The sequence below is a fragment of the Cervus canadensis genome, chromosome 4 (genome assembly GCF_019320065.1).
Source record: "Cervus canadensis isolate Bull #8, Minnesota chromosome 4, ASM1932006v1, whole genome shotgun sequence".
NCBI classification, from domain to species: domain Eukaryota; kingdom Metazoa; phylum Chordata; class Mammalia; order Artiodactyla; family Cervidae; genus Cervus; species Cervus canadensis.
In genome coordinates, this window is record NC_057389.1 from 46,380,185 (window position 1) to 46,407,205 (window position 27,021).

At 40.9% G+C, this 27,021-nt stretch overlaps 1 protein-coding gene across 3 annotated transcripts in view; it reads left to right on the plus strand.

The window, feature by feature from the left end:
- The window catches only part of SLC36A2 (solute carrier family 36 member 2), a 62,240-nt gene that overhangs the window by 7,208 nt on the left and 28,011 nt on the right, over window positions 1-27,021 (plus strand). The window contains exons 2-3 of one of the 3 annotated variants that reach the window (XM_043464917.1): window positions 6,853-7,022; window positions 24,945-25,110. In XM_043464917.1, coding sequence (XP_043320852.1) covers window positions 6,884-7,022; window positions 24,945-25,110 — 305 coding nt within the window. In that variant the 5' untranslated portion in view covers window positions 6,853-6,883. Of the gene's footprint in view, window positions 1-6,852; window positions 7,023-23,348; window positions 23,499-24,173; window positions 24,294-24,944; window positions 25,111-27,021 lie in introns of those variants that run through there. The other 2 variants (XM_043464919.1, XM_043464918.1) reach the window with 2 other exon arrangements.

The following is a 27,021-nucleotide window of genomic DNA, read 5'->3' on the forward strand; positions in this document are numbered from 1 at the left end:
AATAGCTCAACTGGAATTCCATCACCTCCACTAGCTTTGTTCGTAGTGATGCTTCCTAAGGCCCACTTGACGTTGCATTCCAGGATGTCTGGGTATATATAGGTGAGTGATTACACCATTGTGGTTACCTGGGTCATGAAGATCTTTTTTGCATAGCTCTTCTCTGTACTCTTGCCACCTCTTTTTAATATCTTCTGCTTCTGTTAGGTCCATACCATTTCTATCATTTATCGAGCACATTTTTGCATGAAATGTTCCCTTGCTATCTCTAATTTTCTTGAAAAGATCTCTAGTCTTTCCTATTCTATTGTTTTCCTTTATTTCTTTGCATTGATCACTAAGGAAGGCTTTCTTAACTCTCCTTGCTATTCTTTGGAATTCTGCATTCAAATGCATGTATCTTTCCTTTTCTCCTTTGCCTTTAATTTCTCTTCTTTTCATAGCTGCTTGTAAGGTCTCCTCAGAGAACCATTTTTCCTTTTTGCATTTCTTTTTCTTGGGGATGGTCTTGATCACTGCCTCCTGTACAATATCACAAACCTCTGTCTATAGTTCTTCAGGCACTCTGTCTGTCAGATATAATCCCTTGAATCTACTTGTCACTTCCACTGTATAATCATAAGGGATTTGATTTAGGTCATACCTGGATGGTCTAGTGGTTTCCCCTACTTTCTTCAATGTAAGACTGAATTTTCCAAGAAGGACTTCATGATCTGAGCTACAGTCAGCTCCTGGTCTTATTTTTACTGACTGTAAGAGCTTCTCCATCTTTGGCTGCAAATAATATACTCAATCTGACTTCTATATTGACCATCTGGTGATGTCCACGTGTAGTCTTCACTTGTGTTGTTGGAAGAGGGTGTTTGCTATGACCAGTGTGTTCTCTTGGCAAACTCTATTAGCCTTTTCCTGCTTCATTTTGTACTCCAAGGTCAAATTTGCCTGTTACTCCAGGAATCTCTTGACTTTCTACTTTTGCATTCCAGTACCCTACGATGAAAAGGACATCTTTTTGGGTGTCAGTTCTAGAAGGTCTTGTAGGTCTTCATAGAACCGTTCAACTTCAGCTACTTCAGCATTACTGGTCAGGGCATAGACTTGCATTACTGTGATACTGAATAGTTTACCTTGGAAAGAAATGGAGATCATTCTGTCGTTTTTGAGACTGCACTCAAATACTGCATTTTGGACTCTTTGGTTGACTATGATGGCTACTCCATTTCATCTAAGGGATTCTTGCCCACAGTGACAGATATAATGGTCATCCGCATTAAACTCAGCCTCTACCACTATCTAGATGACTACTTCCCTGAACTTCATTTGCCTCATCTTAAAATCAGGATATACTTTGTATGTGCTAAAATGTAGGTGCTGGAAATGATGGTCATTGAAAGTCTACGATCATGAAGTGCTCACCACATGGAACTCATTTTTTAAGAGTAGAAAAATACATTGCTTCTTAGAGAACACAAGTCAGAGAAAAGATCAGTGACTGTTGTTGTAATGCTCAAAAAGCCTTTAATGGTATAGCATTGCCTACAGGAAAGAGTTCCAAACTTGAGTCTGAGATTCAAAGCCCATTGTGTTTCAAGTTTAATTTCCCACTCTCTCAACTCAAAATAGTCCCTCTCTGTTTCCACGCCATGTTCTCTACACTGCAACCAGACTCGTTAATTAGAGGCATTCCCTGAGAATGAGATACACTTTCACACCTTTCCCTCCATTTGAACCTGTCACACTCCTTTTTCTTGAAGAGATCTCTAGTCTTCCCCATTCTATTTCCTCTATTTCTTTGCACTGATCACTGAGAAAGGCTTTCTTATCTCTCCTTGCTATTTTTTGGAACTCTGCATTCAAATGCGTATATCTTTCCTTTTCTCCTTTGCCTTTTGCTTCTCTTCTTTTCACGGTATGGCTTCCTCAGACAACCATTTGGCCTTTTTGCATTTCTTTTTCTTGGGGATGGTCTTGATCACTGCCTCCTGTACAATGTCATGAACCTCCATCCATAGTTCATCAGGCACTCTGTCTATCAGATCTAATCCCTTGAATCTATTTGTCACTTCCACTGTATAATCATAAGGGATTTGATTTAGGTCATAACTGAATGGTATGGTGGTTTTCCCTACTTTCTTCAATTTAAGTCTGAATTTGGCAATAAGGAGTTTATGATCTGAACTCTGGTTGTCAGATCCTGGTCTTGTTTTGGCTGACTGTACAGAGCTTCTCTATCTTTGGATGCAAAGAATATACTCAATCCGATTTCGGAATTGACCATATGGTGATGTCCATGTGTAGAGTCTTCTCTTGTGCTGTTGGAAGAGGGTGTTTGTTATAACCAACGTGTTCTCTTGGCAAAACTCTATTAGCCTTTGCCCTGCTTCATTCTGTACTCCAAGGCTGCCGGGAGCCAACACACGAGACCCTACCCCTAACAAGGCCATAAGGGAGAAAATCTGACAGGCAAGGCGGATCAGGTTTTCAGGGGTTTTGAAAAAGTCAGCTCATGAGACCCTACCCCTAAAAAGGCCGTAAGAGAGAAAACTTGACAGGCAAGGAGGATCAGGTTTACAGGGGTTTTCGAAAAGGCCAGCTCACGAGATCCCACCCATGACAAGGTCACGAGGAGAAAGCCTGACAGGCAAGGCGGATCAGGTTTTCAGGGATTTCGAAAAGCTGCCCCCAGCGCTCACCTTAAAGATGACATCTGTCTTTCTGTTGCCTGCTTCAGTGGACTACTCCCTAATTTCTCTGACACAGGCAGGAAGGCCTTCCCCAATCTCTTCCCAAATAAGAATCAATTTAGAACTTTAATCAATAAGTTTCCCAGGTGGTGGTATTTTATGAGATTATTCACGGTGAAAGGAGTGTTTTAATTTAAACTCCTTTGCTGGTAGTTTGTTAGCCAAATGCATTTATGCCCTTGGTACTAATATGCATGATTGCTTATAATATCCTAATCATAAAATAGCATAAAGAACCTGATTATATAAAAGCCCTAATAGATATAGAGCCCTTTTAAGGGGTAAAGGAGTCCTATTAGAAAACATAAGAAAAATTATTCTATAGGTGGTTATTGGGTTGTGATTTGCTTGCTGTGTTTTTGCCTTTAATGTGCTAAGGTTGTGTTATAAAAACCATTGTTAATATAGTCAAAGATCTAGAAAAATAAGAACTTAGCCCTAGTGTGGTAACAATGAGATGGTTGTTAATTGTTAGTCAGGAGTGCTAGGCAGAAGCTGCCTCACCAAAGTCGCAGAGTCAGTATGGGGTAAACTTCTTAGATAAACGCAACTGACAACTTTTGCAGAAAGATTAATTTTTGTATTAACAAGAATATAATTCTACTCTGTACTATTTCCCTATGACACTGTTACCTTTCAGTTAAGGTCACCATAAAAACAGAAAATAGGTTTACAATCACCTGACCTGCATAAAATGTTAATAGCCCCAAGGCCAGAAGATCATGTGATAAGAATTACTATAGAATTAGAAAGCAAAAAAATCCTGCTTTTCCTAAAAATCAAAATGATGTAATGCTAATCCTGTGTAATCATGAGTAAGCATCTTGTACCTTGAAAACGTTCTGTGAAAAGGTATAAAACCGGTTGTCAAAAAGTAAAACATAGACTTGGCCCTATCAAGGCTAGTCTCACGTGTCTTCTCTTTCTCTCGCCGACGTCGTTCATCCTGAGGGTACCCCCTGGATCCTGCCGAGGCTGGACCCCGGCACAAGACCAAATTTGCCTGTTACTCCATGTATTTCTTGACTTCCTACTTTTGCATTCCAGTACCCTATAATGAAAAGGACATCATTTTTGGGTGTCAGTTCTAGAAGGTCTTGTAGGTCTTCATAGAACCATTCAACTTCAGCTTCTTCAGCATTACTGGTTAGGGCATAGACTTGGAGTACTGTGATATTGAATGGTTTGCTTTGGAAATGAACAGAGATCATTCTGTCATTTTTGAGATCACATCCAAGTACTGCATTTCGGACTCTGTTGTTGACTATGATGGCTACTCCATTTCTTCTAAGGGATTTGTGCCCACAGTAGTAGATATAATGGTCATCTGAGTTAAATTCACCCATTCCAGTCTACTTTAGTTCACAGATTCCTAAAATGTCGATGTTCACTCTTGCCATCTCCTGTTTGACCACTTCCAATTTGCCTTGATTCACAGGCCTAACATTCCAGGTTCCCATGCAATATTGCTCTTTACAGCATTGGACTTTACATCCAACACCATTCACATTCACAACTGGGTGTTGTTTTTCCTTTGGTTCTATCTCTTCATTCTTTCTGGAATTATTTCTCCACTGATCTCCAGTAGCATACTGGGCACCTACCAATACGGGGAGTTCATCTTTCAGTGTCTGATCTTTCTGCCTTTTCATACTGTTCATGGGGTTCTCAAGGCAAGAATACTGCAGTGGTTTTCCATTTCCTTCCCTGGTGGACCACGTTTTGTCAGAACTCTCCACCATGACCCGTCCATCTTGGGTGACTCTAAATGGCATGACTCATAGTTTCATTGAGTTAGACAAGGCTGTGGTCCATGTGATCAGATTGGTTAGTTTTCTGTGATTATGGTTTTTGTGGTTTCCATTTGAATGCAGAGTTCCAAAGAATATCAAGGAGAGTTAAGAAAGTCTTCCTTAGTGATCAATGCAAAGAAATAAAGGAAAACAATAGAATGGGAAAGACTAGAGATCTTTTCAAGAAAATTAGAGATAGCAAGGGAACATTTCATGCAAAGATGGGCTAAATAAAGGACAGAAATGGTATGGACCTAACAGAAGCAGAAGATATTAAAAAGAGGTGGCAAGAGTACAGAGAAGAGCTATGCAAAAAAGATTTTCATGACCCAGGTAACCACAATGGTGTAATCACTCACCTATATATACCCAGACATCCTGGAATGCAACGTCAAGTGGGCCTTAGGAAGCATCACTACGAACAAAGCTAGTGGAGGTGATGGAATTCCAGTTGAGCTATTTCAAATTCTAAAAGATGATGCTGTGAAAGTGCTGCACTCAATATGCCAGCAAACTTGGAAAACTCAGCAGTAGCCACAGGACTGGAAAAGGTCAGTTTTCACCCCAGTCCCAAAGAAAGGCAATGCCAAAGAATGCTCAAACTACTGCACAATTGCACACATCTCACACGCTAGCAAAGTAATGCTCAAAGTTCTCCAAGCCAGGCTTCAACAGTATGTAACCGTGAACTTCCAGATGTTCCAGCTGGATTTAGAAAAGGCAGAGGAACCAGAGATCAAATTGTCAACATCCATTGGATCATCGAAAAAGCAAGATAGTTCCAGAAAAACGTCTACTTCTGCTTTATTGACTGTGCCAAAGACTGATTGTGTGGATCACAACACATTGTGGCAAGCTCTTCAAGAGAAGAGATTACCAGACCACCTGACTTGCCTCTTGAGAAATCTGTATGCAGGTCAGGAGGCAACAGTTAGAACTGGACATTTGGAACAGACTGTTTCCAAATAGGAAAAGGAGTACGTCAAGGCTGTACACTGTCACCCTGCTTATTTAACTTATATGCAGAGTATATCATGTAAAGTGCCAGGCTGGATGAAGGACAAGCTGGAATCAAGATGTCGGTAGAAACGTCAATAACCTCAGATATGCAGATGACACCACCCTTATGGCAGAAGTGAAGAAGAACTAAAGAGCCTCTTGATGAAAAAAGAAAGAAGAGAGCAAAAAAGTTGGCTTAAAACTCAACATTCAGAAAAGTAAGATCATGGCAAATAGATGGGGAAGCAATGGAAACAGTGACAGACTTTATTTTGGGGGGCTCCAAAATCACTGCAGATGGTGACTGCAGCCATGAAATTAAAAGATGCTTGCTTCCTTGGAAGAAAAGTTATGACCAACCTAGACAGCATATTATAAAGCAGAGACATTACTTTGTCAACAAAGGTCCATCTAGTCAAAGCTATGGTTTTTTCCAGTAGTCATGTATGGATGTGAGAGTGGGACTATAAACAAAGCTGAGCACTGAAGAATTGATGCTCTTGAACTGTGGTGTTGGAGAAGACTCTTGAGAGTCCCTTGGACTACAAGAAGATCCAACTAGGCTATCCTAAAGGAAATCAGTCCTGATTATTCATTGGAAGGACTGATGCTGAAGCTGAAACTCCAATACTTTGGGCACCTGATGGGAAGAACTGACTCATTTGAAAAGACCATGATGTTGGGGAAGATTGAAGGCAGGAGGATAAGAGGACGACAGAGGATGAAATGGTTGGATGGTATCACCGACTCGATGGACTTGAGTTTGAGCAAGCTCTGGGAGTTGGTGATGGACAGGGAGGCCTGGTGTGCTGTAGTCCATGGGGTCGCAAAGAATCGGACACAACTGAGCCACTGAAATGAACTGAGAGGTTGAGTTAGAATTCAAACTCCTGAAACTCAATCCATTTTTTCCAATGTACATATTATACATTCTCTGAACTCATGCTGATTCAATTATGAAAGAGACAGCTATTTTTGAGGTGCAGGCAGTTTCACCCTTTACCACATTCATTGAATAGATGTTTCTAAAGGAGCTGAGGTGGGAGATGTGGACCAACAACTTATGTCTTAAGCCTTAGTCCCTTCATGCCCTTCATCAAGTGAGACACTTGTGCCTAGAGATACATGTATAATATTTTCTACTCTATGGCCGCTAAACACATTGCTGTATATTAGGGGCTTTAATGGATTGTTTAAGGCAGTTTTGGCAATTCTTAATTTCTGCCCCATATTCTGGTTTCCCTCTTCCTCAGCAGGTCCTCCAGGGGTTGCTGGTATCTGCAAATGGATCTTCCCTGATTCCTTTTGCTTTACAGATGGTAGAGTCCGTAAGACTCCTCTCCTTGGATGGTATTTACCCCACCTACCCCATGCAGTTCTGTGTTCCCCTCGGAAATCATCACGTACTTCTCTGTTTCCTGGATAGTGAAGCACTGGACCTTCATTGTAGATCTGGGGGTTTGCACTGCCATAATCTGTCTGACATGTGAGTAAAAGGCAGGCAGTCCTGCTTCTCTCCTGTTTCTCCACCAGGCTCCAGACATCTCTAGGAAGATTCCACAGGGTCAGGTCACCAGGCTGTCCCTAGGGAAATTCCAGGCAGAGCACGTCTTTTCAGAATTAAGCTGAATCTAAGATCTCATCAGTCAGTTAGGTTCTTTGTTGGAAAGCAGCAGAATACAACTCTGGCCAACTTACGCTAAAACAAAGTGGTTTGAGGGTAGCTCCAGAGTCAAAGAAGCAGATCTTTAAAAAGTCAGAAATTAGGTGGAGCCTATGATTGAAGTCAGAGGAATGAAGAGACTCTGTCTCTAAGATAAGTTTCCTCCACCTGTTTTCTGTCCTTGGGCTTTCTGCTCAAGATGCAGATTCTATGGAGAGTCAGTCCAATCACACATGCTCATCCACTGGGCAAGGAAGGTTGGGGCATTCTGACTGACAATGCCACCAACATACTGATGCAGTAAGAGAAGGATGATACTGTAAATTAAAAATGGGGTTCTACACCGAAAGAAGAGAGAATTGATGGGGTTGTTAATAGCAACAGATATACACAGAAAGGAAACACCACTATCCAGATAACACAGGCGTTCCCAGGTAAGAGTAACTGTAAGAAACCAGGGAATCAGATTTGACATTAGTCAACTTAAAGAAATGATCATAATATCTTCAAGCACTAAAAATAGTGAAAGTTCTAGAGCAGGATGGAAACTGAATTCAATACTGAGCCCTCTGTTTTTAAAAGGCTTAATCTGAGAACCTGAACAACGATCTATGAAGCTTCTGGAATTATGTGCAGACATGATCAGCCTGGATAGAGCTTTATCATTTTATTTTTAAAATGAATTATTTATTTTTGGCCTTGCTAGGTCTTTGTTGCTGTGCACTGGCTTTCTCTAGTTCCGGCAAACAGGGGCTACTCCTGTTGCAGAACACGGGCTCTAGGAGCTCAGGCTTCAGGAGATACAGAACACAGGCTGAGTAGTTGTGGTACACAGGCTTAGTTTCTCCACAGCATATGAGATCTACTTGGACCAAAGATCCCCTTTGAACCCATGTCCCCTTCATTGGCAGGTGGATTCTTAACCACCAGAGAAGTCCTATCACTTTTATTGATTTTTTTGAAACAACTAACTTGTGGTTTCATTGATTGGTTTTCTGTTTTCAATTTCATGGATTTCTCCTCTTATGTGTATTTTTTCTTTCTTTCAGCTTACTTTGGGTGAAATTTTTTAAATTTTCTTGACATGGAAGCTTAGATCATTGATTAGAGGCTTACCTTCTTTTCTGATATAAGCATTCAAAGCTATAAAGTGTCCTCCGAGCCTGCATTAATAGAGTAGTCAAATGTGGTTACTAAGTATGTGAAAGGTGATTACTCTGAATTTAGATGTGCCATAGAGTAAAATGAACACCAGATTTTGAGAATTCAGTATAAAAGTATAAAATATCTCATTAATAATTTTTATATTGTTACATGTGAAATAGTAATATTTTGGATATATCATGTTGAGTAAAGTACTTAAAATTAATTCTACCTATTTTCTTTTTGCTGCTTTCAATGTGGATACTAGACAAATTAAATTACATATGTGACTTGCACATTTATGACTCACATTATATTTCATTCTTTAAATAATTTTATGTATTTATTTATGGCTGTGCTGGGTCTTCACTGTTGCTTGGGCTGCTCTCCAGCTGTGGTGCGCAAGCTTCTCATGCAGTGGCTTCTCTTGTTGCAGAGCACAGGCTCCAGGGCCTGTGAGCTTCAGTAGTTGTGGCACGTGGGCTGGATAGTTTCAGCTCCCAGGCTTTAGAGCACAGGCTCAACAGTTGTGGTGCATGGGCTTAGTTGCTCCACAGCATGTGGGATCTTCCCAGATCAGGGATCAAATCCATGTCTCCTACATTGTCAGGCAAATTCTTTACCACTGAGCCTGGTATAAACCCTGATTTAATTGTATCCCACACATTTTGATGTCGTGCTTTCTTTTCATTCGGTCCAAAATATTTTTTAATTATCATTACAACTGTCTCTTTCATGCATGGCTTATTTAGAAATGTGTTGTTTAATTTTCAGACATTTGGTAGGTTTCCAGACATCTTTCTGTTATTGATTTATACTTTAATTCCATTTTTGTCAGAGAGCATTCTTTTTTCATGATTTAAATACTTATGAATCTGTGGGTTTGCTTTGTGGCCCAAAATATGGTTTATCTTGGTGTGCGCATGTGTACTTGAAAACAACTAGATGTAACATTAGATGGCATTAGATGAAATGTACTATAAATGTTAAGTAGGCTGTTGATTGATAGTGTTGTTCAAGTCTAGTATATCCTGACTGATTTTTCACCTATTCTATTGATTACTGGAGTGGAGGGGAATATTGAAGTCTACAAATATACTTGTAAATTTATCTGTTTCTTCTTTTAAATGTATCAGTTTTTGCCTTGTTGTTAGATGCATGCACATTTACATTATTTAGATTTGTCTTGATGAGTTGATCTTTTAAACACTGCAAAATGTCTATCTCTGACAGGATTCTTTGTTTCAGAGTCTACTTTATCTAATATTAATACAATCACTCCAGATTTCTTTAAATTAGCGTTTGCATGAAGTACATTTTATCCCTTAATTTTAACAGATATATATATGTTTTTATAATTTAAGTGGGCTTCTTGTAGGGAACATTTAGTTGAATCTTGCTTTTATATCCAGTTTGACTACCTCTGTCTTTTAATCTGTGCATTTATATTTAATGTGATTATTGATATGGTTGGACTAAAATCTAACATTTTGATAATTGTTTTCTATTTGTTTCATCTGTTTTTTTGTTTGCCTTTTCTTCTTTCTGCTCTATCTTGGGTTATTTGAGTATTTATTAAGAGTCTGTTTTGTTATGTATACCTCTTTTAGTAGTTGCCCAGTGGTTTGTAATACACATCTTTAGTTAATCATGGATTACACTCAAATAATAATATACCATTTCATATGTAGTATAAGAACCTTACAATAGTATACTACCAAATCCTCCCTTCTGTCTTTCAGCCATTTTCGTCATATGTTTATTTTTATGTAAACTATAAACCCTGATACATTGCTGCTATTTTTGCTGTAAACCAGGTGTTATCAAACTTTTTTTAAAGGGCCAGATAGCAAGTATTGTAGCCTTTCAGTCCATACAGCCTCTGTTGCAGCTACTTAACCGAGCCATTATAACTCAAAAGCAGCCATACAGGACGTGGGGGAAAGCAAACCTTCGTACATTTGTTGGTGGGAATGTAAATTGGTGCAGCCACTATGGAAAACAGTATGGAGGTTTCTCAAAAAACTAAAAGTAGAACTACTGTATGACCCAAGAATTCCACTCCTGGGTATATATCCAGAAAAATCAAAAACATGAATTAGAAAAAATATATGCATCCCAGTGTTCATTGCAGCATTATTTATAATTGCTAAAGTACAGAAGCAACCTAAGTGTCCATCAACAGATAAATGGATATAGAAGATGTGAGATGCATACACACACACGCTTACATACATGTATAGATATTTGTCTGTGATATCAGTCTTTTGTAGAGGACATCAGGATAACAACCTCAAGATTCTCCACTAAAGTCATAGAACCTCAGAATTCTAGAAGCTTGTCATCTGGGAGCCTTGAGTTAAAAACATTCATAACATTTTAGAGTTGAACTTAAGAGCTTGAACACCTTCAGGAACATGAATTTACTGACTCAAAAAGTAGCTGAGGCCAAAGGTAAGAAGCTATCTTGCTTCAAGCAGGATGGTGATGTTGAAGCACCACTAGAGGGCGGCCCTGTTCATTGTGTCTCGGTCACAATAAAAGCAGGATTTTCCCTCTCCTGTTCTCAACCTCCACATATACCAGGAGTAATACACCACTGATCAGAAGAAAACCCAAGAAGATCAGCACACACTTGTCTTCTCTAAAGCGTTATGTAATGTTATTGGATATAGAGTCTTAATTCCTTTGCATAAAAGTAAGGGTTAAAAAAATAAGACTATGCCCTAGCTTCTTGAATGTTTTTTTCCTAAATCTTTGTTGATAGTTGGAGCTGATAATAAAACAGATTATTATTATTGTTAACTGGAGGTTTTTTTTTAACTTTCCTAAACCTCAATGACTTCATTCTAAAATGGGGTCAATTTCTGTTCTGTTTCCCTTTAGACTTTAAAATGCTGTAGTGTAACATCCAGAACTACTAATGACATATTAATTAAGAATGGCAGGTAGTAGGAAAATAGGTTTTATGCAGTATTATTTGTAAAAAAAAAAAAAAATGAATGTGTGTGAGAGTGTTTATGTGTATTTTGTATGTCTAGAAGAGGAGATAACAGTTGATCTTAGGTAGTAGGGTTGGACTTCCCTGCTGGCTCAGGTGGTAAAGCATCTGCCTACAATGTGGGAGACCCAGGTTTGATCCCTGGGTTGGGAAGATCCTCTGGAGAAGGAAATGGCAACCCACTCCAGTACTCTTGCCTGGAAAACCCCGTGGATGGAGGAACATGGTACCATGGGGTCACAAAGAGTCAGACAGGACTGAGCCACTTCACTTCACTTCACTTCAGTAGAGTTGTAAATATTTTCATTTCCTATTTGCTAATGTATATTTTTTATTTGTATACATTGGATATCATTTTTAGAAAACCAGATTATAGAAAATCTCCCAAGTTCTATATCAATATAAGGAATGATTGTCATTATTCCATGAAAAGTCCCTCAAATTTATATATTTACCTTCCTTCTTCTTACAGCAGTGGTTCTCAACCGGAGGCATTCCTTACTCCCTTCCCCGGGGGAACATTTGACAATGACTGGAGACATTGTTTGATGATCACAGCTAGGTTTTATGGTACTACTGGCACCTAGAGGGTAGAGGCTAGAAATGCTGCTAAACATCCTACAGTACACAGGACAGCTCACCACTTAGAAGAAATCCAAATCAGATACTGGCCTCAAGAAAGCTGATATTGAGTAAGAAAGTACAGATGTCATATTTAATCAAACTTGTGTTTCTAAAACATTTGTTTACAATATTCTGCTATTACAAACAGTGCTACAAAGAATATTATTGCATATGCATTCTTAGGAAGCATAGGGAGGGTTCTTCAAGGTACATCAATCACAAGGAGTGGAGTAGCTGGGCCAATAGGCACATCTGTTGTTAGTTTTAACAGCATCTGTGAACCTAGGAGTGTCAATGAAGTATAAAAATAGAGGCTAACTTTAAAAAGCAGAAACAGAATGAGATTTTCACATAATACCATTTACATTTAGCATACACAGAAACAAAGCAACAATACACACATTAGAAGAGTAAGTATGAAACAGTATACAGTAAATTAATCAGAATTGTTGTTTATGGTGAGGAAAGGAATGGTATAAATCAGCATTTCTCTACTTCTACATTATTGTTATCTTGGGCTGTATAATTCTTTGTTGTGGGGAACTGTTGTGTGCATTGTATGATGTTTAGCAGTCTCCCTGACCTCTACTCGCTAGATGCTAGTAGCAATTGTGATAAGCAAAAATGTCTGTAGACGTTGCCAGACATTCCTAAGAGGTGCAAAACTGCCCTCAGTTCAAAACACTTGTCTAAATAAAGGGGTAAGATGAGTGAGTAAGCCCAGGTAGGACCTTGCATGGACCCATGATGGCAGAATAAGAGTTTTCTGAAAACATGATTAACTCAATCTTTGACACTCGAATTTCTGAGTGATTGAAAAAAAATTTACTGCTGCATTGTCCTCCAAAGTGGTTTTGTAAATGTATGTTTAATAGTCAACAAAACAGTCCAAAATGCAGTACTTGGATGCAATCTCAAAAATGACAGAATGGTCTCTGTTCGTTTCCAAGGAAAACCATTCAATATCACGGTAATTCAAGTCTACGCCCCGACCAGTAACACTGAAGAAGCTGAAGTTGAATGGTTCTATGAAGACCTACAAGACCTTTTAGAACTAACAGCCAAAAAAGATATCCTTTTCATTATCGGGGACTGGAATGCAAAAGTAGGAAGTCAGGAAACACCTGGAGTAACAGGCAAATTTGGCCTTAGAGTACAGAATGAAGCAGGGCAAAGGCTAATGGAGTTTTGCCAAGAGAACACACTGGTCACAGCAAACACCCTCTTCCAACAGCACAAGAGAAGACTGTATACAAGGACATCACCAGATGGTCAACACCGAACTTGGATTGATTATATTCTTTGCAGCCAAAGATGGAGAAGCTCTATACAGTCAGCAAAAAAAAAAAAAAAAGACCAGGAGCCAACTATGGCTCAGATCATGAACTCCTTATTGCCAAATTCAGACTTAAATTGAAGAAAGTGGGGAAAACCACTAAACCATTCAGGTATAACCTAAATCAAATCCCTTATGATTATACAGTGGAAGTGACAAATAGATTTAAGGGACTAGATCTGATAGACTATGGACAGAGTGCCTGATGAACTATGAACAGAAGTTCGTGACACTGTACAGGACACAGGGATCAAGACCATCCCCAAGAAAAAGAAATGCAAAAAAGCAAAATGGTTGTCTGAGGAGGCCTTACAAATAGCTGTGAAAAGAAGAGAAGCCAAAAGAAAAGGAGAAAAGGAAAGATATACCCATTTGAATGCAGCGTTCCAAAGAATAGTAGAGAAAGCCTTTCTCAGTGATCAATGCAAAGAAATAGAGGAAAACAATAGAATGGGAAAGACTAGAGATCTCTTCAAGAAAATTAGAGATACCAAGGGGACATTTCATGCAAAGATGGGTTCAATAAAGGACAGAAATGGTAGGGACCTAACAGAAGCAGAAGATATTAAGAAGAGGTGGCAAGAATACACAGAAGAACTATGCAAAAAAGATCTTCATGACCCAGTTAATTACGATGGTGTGATCACTCACCTAGACCCAGACATCCTGGAATGTGATATCAAGTGGGCCTTAGGAAGCATCACTATGAACAAAGCTAGTGGAGATGATGGAATTCCAGTTGAGCTATTTCAAATCCTAAAAGATGATGCTGTGAAAGTGCCACACTCAATATGTCAGCAAATCTGGAAAACTTAGCAGTGGCCACAGGACTGGAAAAGGTCAGTTTTCACCCCAGTCCCAAAGAAAGGCAATGCCAAAGAATGCTCAAACTACTGCACAATTGCACACATCTCACATGCTAGTAAAGTAATGCTCAAAATTCTCCAAGCCAGGCTTCAGCAATACATGAACTGTGAACTTCCAGATGTTCCAGCTGGATTTAGAAAAGGCAAAGGAACCAGAGATCAAATTGCCAACATCCTCTGGATCATCAAAAAAGCAAGGGAGTTCCAGAAAAACATCTATTTCTGTTTATTGACTATGCCAAAACCTTTGATTGTGTGGATCACAATAAACTGTGGAAAATTCTTAAAGAGATGGGAATACCAGACCACCTGACCTGCCTCTTGAGAAACCTGTATGCAGGTCAGCAAGCAACAGTTAGAACTGGACATGGAACAACAGACTGGTTCCAAATAGGAAAAGGAGTACATCAAGGCTGTATATTGTCACCTGCTTATTTAACTTATATGCAGAGTACATCATGAGAAACGCTGGGCTGGATGAAGCACAAGCTAGAATCAAGATTGCAGGGAGAAACGTCAATAACCTCAGATATGCAGATGACACCACCCTTATGGCAGAAAGTGAAGAACTGAAGAGCCTCTTGATGAAAGTGAAAGAAGAGAGTGAAAAAGTTGGCTTAAAGCTCAACATTCAGAAAACTAAGATCATGGCATCCGGTCCCATCACTTCATGGCAAATAGATGGGGAAACAGTGGAAACAGTGGCTGACTTTATTTTTGGGGGCTCCAAAATCACTGTAGATGGTGATTGCAGCCATTAAAATTGAAAGACGGTTACTCCTTGGAAGGAAAGTTGTGACTAACTTAGACAGCATATTAAAAAGCAGAGACATTACTTTGTCAACAAAGGTCCTTCTAGTCAAGGCTATGGTTTTTCCAGTAGTCATGTATGGATGTGAGAGTTGGACTATAAAGAAAACTGAGTGCTGAAGATTTGAGGCTTTTGAACTGTGGTGTTGGAGAACACTCCTGAGAGTCCCTTGGACTGACTGCAAGGAGATCCAACCAGTCCATCCTAAAGGAGATCAGTCCTGGGTGTTCATTGGAAGGACTGATGCTGAAGCTGAAACTCCAATACTTTGGCCACCTCATGTGAAGAACTGACTCATTTGAAAAGACCCTGATGCTGGGAAGGATTGAGGGCAGGAGGAGAAGGGGATGACAGAGGATGAGATGGTTGGATGGCATCACCAACTCAATGGACATGAGTTTGGATAGGCTCCAGGAGCTGGTGCTGGACAGGGAGGCTTTGCATGCTGTGGTTCATGGGGTCGCAAAGAGTCAGACACAACTGAGCGACTGAATTGAACTGAACTGAACAGAGTATGAAAGGACTTCTTTCCTCACACCTTTGCCAGCACCTGCTATTGTTAAACCTCTTTTGTGTTTTACCTTTTATGCTTACCAATCTGACTTTTAAGAAAAAGAAAATTCATTTCATTGTTTCGGTACAGTTGATCATCTCTTCATATGTTTATTGGCTATTTAGACTTCCTTGTCTGTCTGTGCCTGATTTGAATTTACATACTTGTGAGTATTTGACATCTGAGAGGAGGAGACAAAAGCTAGGAGAAGTCTTCATAAATGTAGAGAACTTCTGTTGCTTCCTTCATTTATACAGCAAACGTTTGCTGAGGGCTAGGCACTGTGCTTTCCTACATGTTTTCTGCTGAAGCGGTTTGCAAGGCATGATGGCTCAGTCTCCATCTAGTATTAAAATTCCAGAAGATGATGAATTGATGATGTGACAGAAGAGAGTTTCTCAAAGCTTATGAGTAACTGGAGTCCTCCAGACTTATTCATTCAACACTTTAAGTCTGAGTGTCAGACCTTGTTCCAGATATGCCTGTTGGCCATCTGTATGTCTTCTTTGGAGAAATGTCTATTTAGATATTCTGCCTATTTTTTGATTGGGTCACTTGGTCTTTTTGTTAGTGAGTTGTATGAGCTGTTTGGAAATTTGTAAATTAAGCCTTTGTCAGTCACATCATTTGCAAATATTTTTTCCCAAATATTTTCTCCTAGGTTATCTTTTCATTTGTTTATGTTTTTCTTTGCTGTGCAAAAGTTTGTAAGTTTGGTTAGGTCCCATTTGTTTATTTTTGCCTTTAATCTCTATTGCCTTGGGAGAGAGGCTTAAGAAAACATTGGTATAATTTATGTCAGAGAATATTTTACTTATGTTCTAGAGTTTTATGGCATAATGTCTTATATTTAAGTCTTTAAGCCTTTTTGAGTTTGTTTTTGTGTTTGGTATGAGGGTGTGTTCTAACTTCATTAATTTACGTGTGGCTGTCCAGCTTTCCCAACATCACGTGCTAAAGAGACTGTCTTTTCTCCATTATATATTCTTGCCTCCTCTGTCAAAAATTAAATGACTCGAGATGTGTGGGTTTATTTCTGGACTCTCTGTTCTGTCCCATTGACCCATAGATCTGTTTTTTGTACCAATATCATGTTGTTTTGATTACTGTAGCTTTGGGTATTATCTAAAGTTTGGGGGGATTATGCCTCCTGCTTTGTTCTTTTTCCTCAGGATTGCTTTGGCAATTTTGGGTCTTTTATGGTTCCATGTAAATTTTAGGATTATTTCTTCTAGTTCTGTGAAAAATGTCATGGGTAATTTGATAGGGATCACATTAAATCTTTAGATTGCTTTAAGTAGTATGTCCATTTTAACAATATTAATTCTTCAAATCCAAAAACATGGGATATCCTTCCATCCATTTCCTTGAATCATCTTTGATTTCCTTTATTAATGTTTTATAGTTCTTAACAGATAAGCCTTTTATCTCCTGGTCAGTTTTATTCCTAAGTATTTTTTTATGAATTTTAAAAGGGTTTGTTTTCTTTTTTACATTCCTTTTTGATATTTTATTGTTAGTGTAAAGAAATACAACAGATTTCTGTATGTTAATTTTGTATCCTACTACTTCGCTGAATTCATTTATCCTTTCTAGTAACTTTTGTGCGGAGTCTTTAGGGTTTTCCATATGTGGTATCATGTCATCTGCATATAAAAACAATTTTACCTCTTCTCTTCCTATTTGATACATTTTATTTCTTTTTCTTGCCTGATTGCTGTGGCTAGGACTTCAGATACTATGTTAATAGAAGTGGTGAGAGTGGGCATCTTTGGCTCCAGATTTTAGTAGGAAGGTTTTCAGTTTTTCACTACTGAGTATTATATTTGTTGTGGGTTTGTCATAAATAGCTTTTATTATGTTGAGATATGTTCCCTGTCTACCCACTTTGGTAAGAGTTTTTATCATGAATGGATGTTGAATTTTTAGCAAATGCTTTTACTGCATCTATTGAGATTATCATGTGGTTTTTGTCATTTTTTTTTAATGTGGTACATCGCAACAATTGATTTGTGTATATTGAACCATCCTTGTGACCCTGGGATGACTCCAACTTGGTTAGGTGCATGATATTTTTTATGTGTTATTGGACTGAGTTTGCCAATATTTTATTGAGACATTATGCATCTATATTCATCAAAGATATTGGCCTATAATACCCTGGTTCATATGGTAAAAAATCTGCTTGCAATGCGAGAGACCCAAGTTCGATCCCTAGGTTGGGAAGATCCCCTGGAGAAAGGAATGGCTACCCACTATTCTTGCCTGGAGAATTCCATGGATAGAAGAGCCTGGTGGGCTACAGTCCATGGAGTCACAAAGAGTTGGACAGGACTGAGCCACTCACACTTTCGCTTTCATTCTTAACATATTCTTTCAAAATATTTGATTTTTGCTGCAAAAATAGCATGTATGTCTTTGAAAATGAAAACATTTAAAATTAAAACAAAATTCCAACCCCTGTTTCCACCCATAGGTCTCCACTTATACTTCTACAGTATAAGAGGAACTATTATAAATTCTTTCAGACCTTTTTGAGCATATACAAACATAGATATAATGTGTATGTCTTTGTCCATTCACTCTGCTACATGAAATTCCACAGATGAGGTGGCTTATAATAATAGAATTTTATTTCTCATAATTCTAGAGTCTGGAAGACCAAGATCAGAGTAGTAGCTTGGTCAAGTGAGGACGTTCTTGTGGATTGTAATTTCTCATTTTGTCTTGGGTTACTTTTCCAAAAGTATTAATCTCATTCATGAAGCCTCCACCCTCATAACCTAATCATCTCCTGCCAGCCCCAGCAGGATCCAGGGGGTACCCTCAGGATGAATGGCGTCGGCGAGAGATAGAAGACACGTGAGACTAGCCTTGATAGGGCCAAGTCTGCGAGGGAGAGAGAGAGAAAAAGAGAGAGAGAGAGAGAGAATGACCAGATGGGGGTGCAGAGAGTCTGGAAGAGTCTGGCAATGCTTTATTTTTTACCATAGCTTTTATACCCTAAGTTAGTACATTTCTAAGGGGAAGATAGTTTAACATTACGTCACCTTGTCCTTCACGAAACCAGGGCGTTTTCTGCATACTTCTTTGTTTATGAGGGTCTTGTACATTATCTTCTGGCCTTGGGGCCTATTAACATTTTTGCAGGTCAGGTGAATGTAAACCTATTTCCTGTTTTTATGGTGACCTTAACTGAAAGGTAACAGTGTCATAGGGAAATAGTACAGAGTAGAATTATATTCTTGTTAATACAAAAATTAATCTTTCTGCAAAAGTTGTCAGTTGCGTTTATCTAAGAAGTTTACCCCATACTGACTCTGCGACTTTGGTGAGGCAGCTTCTGCCTAGCACTCCTGACTGACAATTAACAACCATCTCATTGTTACCACACTAGGGCTAAGTCCTTATTTCTCTAGATCTTTAACTATATTAACAATGGTTTCTATAACACAACCTTAGCACATTAAAAGCAAAAACACAACAAGCAAAACATAGCAAATCTTAACCCAATAACCACCTATAACTACCAGCAAAGGAGTTTAAATTAAAACACTCCTTTCACCGTGAATAATCTCATAAAATACCACCACCTGGGAAACTTATTGATTAAAGTTCTAAATTGATTCTTATTTGGGAAGAGATTGGGGAAGGCCTTCCTGCCTGTGTCAGAGAAATTAGGGAGTAGTCCATTGAGGCAGGCATCAGAAAGACAGATATCATCTTTAAAGTGAGCGCTGGGGGCAGCTTTTCGAAATCCCTGAAAACCTGATCTGCCTTGCCTGTCAGGCTTTCTCCTCGTGACCTTGTCATGGGTGGGATCTCGTGAGCTGGCCTTTTCGAAACCCCTGAAAACCTGATCCGCCTTGCCCGTCAAGTTTTCTCCCTTATGGCCTTGTTAGGGGTGGGGTCTCGTGAGGTGACTTTTTCGAAACCCCTGAAAACCTGATCAGCCTTGCCCGTCAGGTTTTCTCCCCTATGGCCTTTTTAGGGGTAGGGTCTCGTGTGTTGGCTCCCGGCAATCTCCTAAAGGCCATATATGCTAGTATCATCACATTGGGCATTAGTATTTTAATATATGAATTTCAGAGGGATACAAACATTCAAACCATAGCAGTGTGTATGTTTGTATGTGTATTTTCTGTGTTTGCGTGTTAGTCTGTGGTTCTGTGTATATGTGGTTTCTTTCTTATTTTTAGAAAAATGATATATTTAATGTGTTGAGCATTTCATATTCCACAATAATATTTCCTGAACATGCCTACATGTTCATATACAGATATATTTCAGTTTCTTTAACAAGTGAAGAGAGTTGGACCATAAAGAAGGCTGAGCACCAAAGAACTGATGCTTTCAAATTGTGGTGCTGGAGAAGACTCTTGAGAACCCCTTGGACAGCAAGGAGATCAAACCAGTCAGTCCTAAAGGAAATCAGTCCTGAATATTCATTGGAAGGACTGATGCTGAAACTGAAGTTCCAATACGTTGGCCCCCTGGTGCAAAGAACTGACTCATTGGAAAAGACCCTGATGCTGGGAAAGATTGAGGGCAGGAGGAGAAGAGGCCTACAGAAGATGAGATGGTTGAATAGCATCATTGACTCAATGGACATGAGTTTGAGCAAACCCCAGTAGATAGTGAAGAACAAGGAAGCCTGGCATGCTGCAGTCCATGGGATCACAGAGTTGGATACATCTGAGCGACTGAATAACAATTGTCTGAAATTATGGATAATTTCCATAGGTAACTTACATGAACCGGGCTGGGGTGTTAGTTGGATGGGTAGTTGGAAACTGGCAATCTGTTGCTCCTTTTTTTTTTTTGAAAGCTTTGTTTCCTATTTGTTAGTTTGTCAGGATAAATCTGCTACTAATTATGTACTAATTATGTGCTGTCTGTGAGCTTAACTGCTCTGTCACTGTAGAGTTCTTGCAGCTCTTTTACCTGTCTTGATTTCTCCCTCTGGCAGTCTGAAACTACGGTGGGTGCTCAGATCATTCAGTGGCCAGCTCTTAAATGTGGTTCCCCAGAGGAACAAGTTCTTTTTTTAAAACTAAATAACTGGGTTTCCCGATAGGACTGCTACATGGTATGAGGACTTGCCTCCACCACTGCTGCAAGTTTCTCACTGCCTGAGAAAGTCGTTGCTGGCCAGGAGGAGATGCTCCTTTTCTTCTTCAGAGCTGAAAACTCTTGTGCAACATTTCCACTTTTATTCTGACAAACTCAATTAAAGTAGCCAATTCAACAGGAAATCAACAGGCCAATCTCCTACCTAATCACTCAGTCTAAACCTACTCAGCGTTTTTCAACTGAGGCAACCCAGGTTCTCTTCTGAAACTAAGATCAAGCAAAACCTACTCCCCACAGCGAGGAATTTATCCACCACCAAATAAAACAGGATCACCAGCCAACAATGGGAGATCCAAGATCCAGGAGAGTTTTACCCAAATTGTCTGGACACACCAAAGAGGCAGCCAGGCATGAGGGGCCTCTGCTAGTACCAAGACTCGACCCTCATAGAGTTCAGTCCAAGGAGAAGAGCCTTCTCTGAATCCTTTCATGGTCACCAAAACTGACGACTGAAAGAAAAGTGCACAGTGTCAAAGTTGTGAGTTAAGTTTGATTCTGGGACCTTACTGAGGACTATAGCCCAGGAGACAGCCTCTCAGATACTTCTGAGGAACTGCTCCAAAGAGATAAGGGAGGAGGAGCTGGGATGTATGAGTTTTTCCTGCTGGAAAAAAAACACATAGCCCAAACATCAAAAGATACTGCCAATCACAAAAAATACACATTCCAAGTTAATTTTAGTATTTTTCTTTGGATGGGAAGATATAAGAACCTGAGTGCATTGAAATTATTCTTTAGATATGCATCTTAAGTATCTAGACCCAAGTCAAAGCACAGAATGCTTCCTGAATGTCCTTCAGGGTGCACGGTCAGTGGGCGACTGCACTGGCTAATGACCTAATCCTTGTAGAACTGGAATGGCAGGCCTGAAAATTCATTTGGAAATTTGATTGACATAAGAAACCCCAAAGTCTTGAAACACATAAACTATGTGAGGGAAGAGTATTTTTTGTTTGTTTATTTTATTTTGGAGTTTCTACTATGCACTGTTGTTTAGTCACTAAGTCATGTCTGACTCTTTTGTAACCCCATGAACTATAGCCCAAGAGGCTCCTCTGTCCATGGGATTTTCCATGAACCCTGGTATGGGTTACCATTTCCTACTACAGGCGATCTTCCCGATCCAGGAATTGAACCCACGTCTCTTGCATCTCCTGCACTGGCAGGCAGATTCTTTACCACTGCACCACCTGAGTGGAACTCAAACTCTGGTCAGTATCAGAACCACCTAGGGAACTTGGTAAAAATACAAAGGCCAAAATTCTCCTTACTTTAATAATTCTGAGTGTCTGTGTACTTTATTATCTCCCCAGATGATTCTGATAACACTCCAAGTTTCCAAGCTGCCATAAAAAACTGAAAAAACGGTTCTCTGTTTACTCTAAAGGGTCATAAAAGACTTTCACTATTTAAATCCCATTTGTTCCACCCTCTATGGAGACATCAAGCAGTTTAGACTGTCCTCACTTAAGTTGTGTGGGTCCAAACTCAAGGGAAGCTGGGCTTGCATCTCAGCATCCAGCGGGAATGAAAAGCCCAGACCCTGGGGTCCTCAGTCCCTTGGAGGTCCTCTCTATTCTAGTACCTATTTTTCCAAGGTGGGAAGAGGAGCAGTACCTTTCCCAGGATGGCAGCACCTTTATGGTAGAGCTGTAGTGGAGGCCAGAGCTACACATGCCTGGGCCAGTGTTAGAAAGATGTATTTTGGAGGCTCTCATCCTGGAAGAGTACCTCTTGCCTGCTGATGGCTATTACAACAAGTTGAAAGTCTGCAGGCAGTGCCCTGCAAGTTTTCTTTTAGGCAATGATATCTTGGAAGGGGCCTAGCCAAATTCTGATTATTCAGTCAGCCCTGTTCTCAATTGTTTGAAGATTAACTCAGGGTTCTTCTTACAACCTGGGGAGGAAAGCAAGAACTAGTCTTTTTTTTTTTTTTTTGCCTCAGCACAACTTGTGGGATCTTACTTCGCCGAAGACCAGGAATTGAACATGGGGCCAGCACAGTGAAAGTATGGAGTCCTAACCACTGGACCACCAGGGAAGTCCCTGGAACTAGTCTTATATCTGAACATCTCAAGGTTCTTAACAGTCTTACTGATCCTGTGGCCTGAGCAAGAACAAAGGTCTATAGGTGGATGAGATCTGAGATTAGAATCACAGTATGGAATCTCAGTGCTATCTTGGGCTGTAAAGTCACTATGGATGGTGACTGCAGCCATGAAATTAGAGGACAATTGCTTCTTGGCAGAAAATTTATGACAAACCTAGACAAGTGTTAAAAAGCAAAGACATTCCTTTGCCAACAAAGGTCCATATAGTCAAGGCTATGGTCTTTCTATATGGTTGTGAGAGTTGGACCAATAAACAAGGCAGAGTGCCTTAGAATTGATGCTTTCGAACTATGGTGCTGGAGAAGACTTGAGAGTCCCTTAGACAGCAAGGAGATCAAACCAGTCAATCCTAAAGGAAATCAACCCTGAATATTCATTGGAAGGACTGATGCTGATGCTGCAATACTTTGGTCCCCTGATGCGAACAACCAACTCACTGGAAAAGACCTTGATGCTGGGAAAGATTGAAGACAGAAGGATGAGATGGCTGGATGGCATCACCAATGCAGTGGACATGAACTTGGGCAAACTCCAGGAGATGATGAGGGACAGGAAGGCCTGGCATTCTGCAATCCATGGGGTTGCGAAGAGTCAGACATGACTGGGTGACTGAACAACAACAATGAGCAGACCAGAGGGTGCATCCTGCCTGCACGCAGGCCAGGAACACGGCCACGTAATGGTTCCAGATGAGTGAACAGAGGATGTTTCTCATACCATGGTGGGTGTTTCTATTGATTCAGGGCAAGAAACTTGAAGGGGGTGGGGGGGTGGGCCAGGATTCAATCCAAAAGGTTCAAGTGTAGTGGTCAAAGCTTCAGACTTCAGAGGTAGAAAGATCTGACTAGGGTAGAGTTTGGGGTCTGCTGAGGATTTGCGTGGCTGTGGGCAAGCTATTCTTTACTTCCCCGAGCCTCAGTTTCCACATCTGTAAAAACAAAATAACAGTGCTACCCAGAGAAGTAGATAGGCTTTGTGGAGTCTGAAGTTTATACCACAGGGAGGGGGGGTTGAGGTAGCAGTTGCCAGTGGAGAGAGCCTCTTTAAGAAAAAGAACACAAAATTACAAATTCAAAATTGCATGTAGGACCTTGGAAAGGGTACCATGTAAGGGAGGGACCCAGACAAATCTGTTTCAGATGCTACCAGTTGGCTGTAAGACCACCTAAATAAAGCTCATGGCACATGAGATAATTATGTAGGGAATGGTATGGCTTGAGTAAAGTGCTATAATTTTGAGGGAGGAGGAAATTTTGGCCAATTCATCTGTCACTGAAGCAGAGATAATGACAGAGAATGGAACACTAGAGAAACCTCCAAAGCCTTCTTTAGCTGCACAGTTCTGTTTTGATGGTCACATGTGACTTTAGGCAACTCTGTCCCTCAGCTGAGGCCAGCGTCCTATCCAGTGAAATGGGGCTAGGTTAGGGGTTGAGGAATCTCTGCCTCTCTGACCCTTTCTGAAAGGATCCTCCTCTCTCCCTGAAGCCTCACAAAAGCTAAGAAGCAGTTAGAGGTGAGTAAGTGGGGCTCCTTTTTTTCCAGCTTAATAAAGGGGAGCTCCTAGAAGGATGCCTTACAGCAGATATGCAGCCAATGGGAAGTGGGGCCCCTGCCCCTGTGGAGGTGGAGGGGGGTGTGTTCTCTTGGAGGTAGACATAGGTTATTGGCTAAAACACTGGATGGATGCGTTGAGCTCTCATTCCTACTCTGTCACTTTTTTAGTTATGTGACCTTAGGCAGGTCCTTTTAGTTCAGAGCCTGATTTCCTCACTATTTAATTTATAGGACTAAGTGAGAAAATATAGGGAAAGTGCTTAGAAGAGCATCTGTCCCTTAGAGAAATGCTTAATAAATATTAGTCATCAAAATGATCAGTATGGCCATTGCTGTTGCCACTACTGTTGTTAGGTAAGCAGGGATGACTCCCTTCCCAGACCCCGCCCCTCCCCTCCTTTCCTCCTCAGTCTGGGGATTGTTCCTCTTCCACGGGGCTTCTTCAGGCAGGAGGCACACCCTCCGGGGGAGGTGGGCGGGGCCTCTTTCCCACTTGGCCAGAGCCTGCAAAAAGGCAGGAGCCGCAGAGCTGGGGTTTTGCACCTGACTGGACACCTTCCTGCTCAGTGCAGACCCCCTCCATCACCGGGAGCCCTCTCTTTCTGCACAGCCATGTCCATGGCAAAGGGTGCCAGGAGTCCCCAGGGAGCTGTTGACCTCAACCTGGACCTCAGATCCCCTCCTGAGGGTGCCAAGGAGCTGCCGAACAAGGACTCCGGTTTCTTGGATGGAAGCCCTTCTGAGTCACCGGGCTTGGAGACAACCAAGGGCATAACGTGAGTGCTCTTTACTGCCATCTCCATTTCTGCCTTCCAGTCTGGAAGCTTGCAGTGGCAAGAACCCCGAGATGGGTGTTGACCGCCAACCCATCGTGCACATGGGGAGACCAAGGCTGCAAGAAATGCAGTCGGAGGCTGAGTCAACTTGAGAACTTAAAGGGGCAGTAGGGGAGACTGTCAGAAAGCCCTCAGGATATAGTGATCTAGCCCCCAAAACATGCACATGGGGAAACTAAGGCACATTACCCCAGGCCACGCCCTGGCTCATTGGTAGGATGGGGCCTGGAATCCAGTGCTGGCCCTAGAGTCTGTTTGTTTGTTTGCTTGTTTTTAACTAAAGTACAGCCCTAAAGTCAGTTTATTTCATTTTTATTGAAGTGAAGCCCTAGAGTCAGTTTTGCTTCTGGCTGGCCCTGATAATGTCTGGGAGAGAGGCAGAATCCCCAGCTTCTTGGTGTAGAAGGTGATGCTTGAGCTAAAACCACAGACAACCAAGCATTGCCTCCTCCCTGCAGTTACCCAGCCTCTATTTCAATTGAGAACTGCAGTGACAACATCAGAAGCACAGTATATAGAAGAGTCTCGTTTCTTCCACCTTCCTGGGTCTGTGTGGGGGGAAGGGGAGACCTCTGGCAAAGCTTTCAAACCATGACAAGGAGGGATGTACTCAAAGCAGGGAAGCCAAACTACAGGCTCCAGCTCCCTTCCTCTCCACCCTTCAAGCAGCGTGGCTAGTGGCTGATGGGCATGGTGATAAAGATCCTGCAGCTTTATGAAGAAAACGTTGACCCTGTCGGTATAGTAGAAAGGACATATGCATCCAAGAAGGTCTGCTCCTTCTTTTTCTAAGCCTCAGTTTATCCCCATATGCAAAACAGGGATACATTGGTGGCAATGTGAATTTAAGGAGGGTGGCTGTGGAAATTAAATCTGAAAGGTTGAATGTTGTAGGGGTAGGGGGACAGTGAACAGCAAAGAGAGAGAAGTTATGATAAAGGGGCAGGCAAAGCTGCTCCCATGCCCCCCTGCAGGACGATTCAGGGATGGACACAGTGACCGACATTATGACATGGTTCACTTGCCCCAGGACTAGTCCTGGGAATTGCTAAGAATTCAAATCCTGAAGGTGAGCCCTTCAGGCCTTGGGACCATCCACTACTGAGACGGGGCATTTCAGAGTTTTTATTATTTAAAAAAAATTTTTTTCCACACCACAGGACATATGAGACCTTAGTTCCTCAACCAGGGATTGAACTTGCAAGCCTCTAATTGGAAGCAAAGAGTCTTAACCACTGGACCACCAGGGAAGTCCCTGTTCAATTAAGTTCAGTTCAGTCATTCTGTCATGTCTGACTCTTTGCGACCCCATGAACCGCTGCACGCCAGGGCTTCCCTATCCATCACCAACTGCCAGAGTCTACCCAAACCCATGTCCACCGAGTCAGTGATGCCATCCAACCATCTCATCCTCTGTTGTCCCCTTCTTCTCCTGCCCTCAATCTTTCCCAGCATCAGGGTCTTTTCAAATGAGTCAGCTGTTCGTATCAGGTGGCCAAAGTATTGGAGTTTCAGCTTCAGTATCAGTCCTTCCAATGAATAACCAGGACTAATCTCCTTTAGGATGGACTGGTTGGAAGTCCCTGAGGCGGGATATTTCTCAATCAGAGACCTTGAGGGAACCATTTAGCTCTTATCTCCTGAGCTAAAACATAGTTTAATGGTAATTTTAGCTATGTAAGAATCAAAAATATAAAGCAAGCCAGAACTTGCTCCTAGTTTGGAGGGAGGTATTAAACAGGTCAAGTAAGTATGGTACCTGTGGAGTACATTCACCTGGGTTTGAATTCCCCCTTTAGCTACTTACCAGCCAGAGCAAGTGATAGAACTTCTCAGTACTCCAGAGTCTGC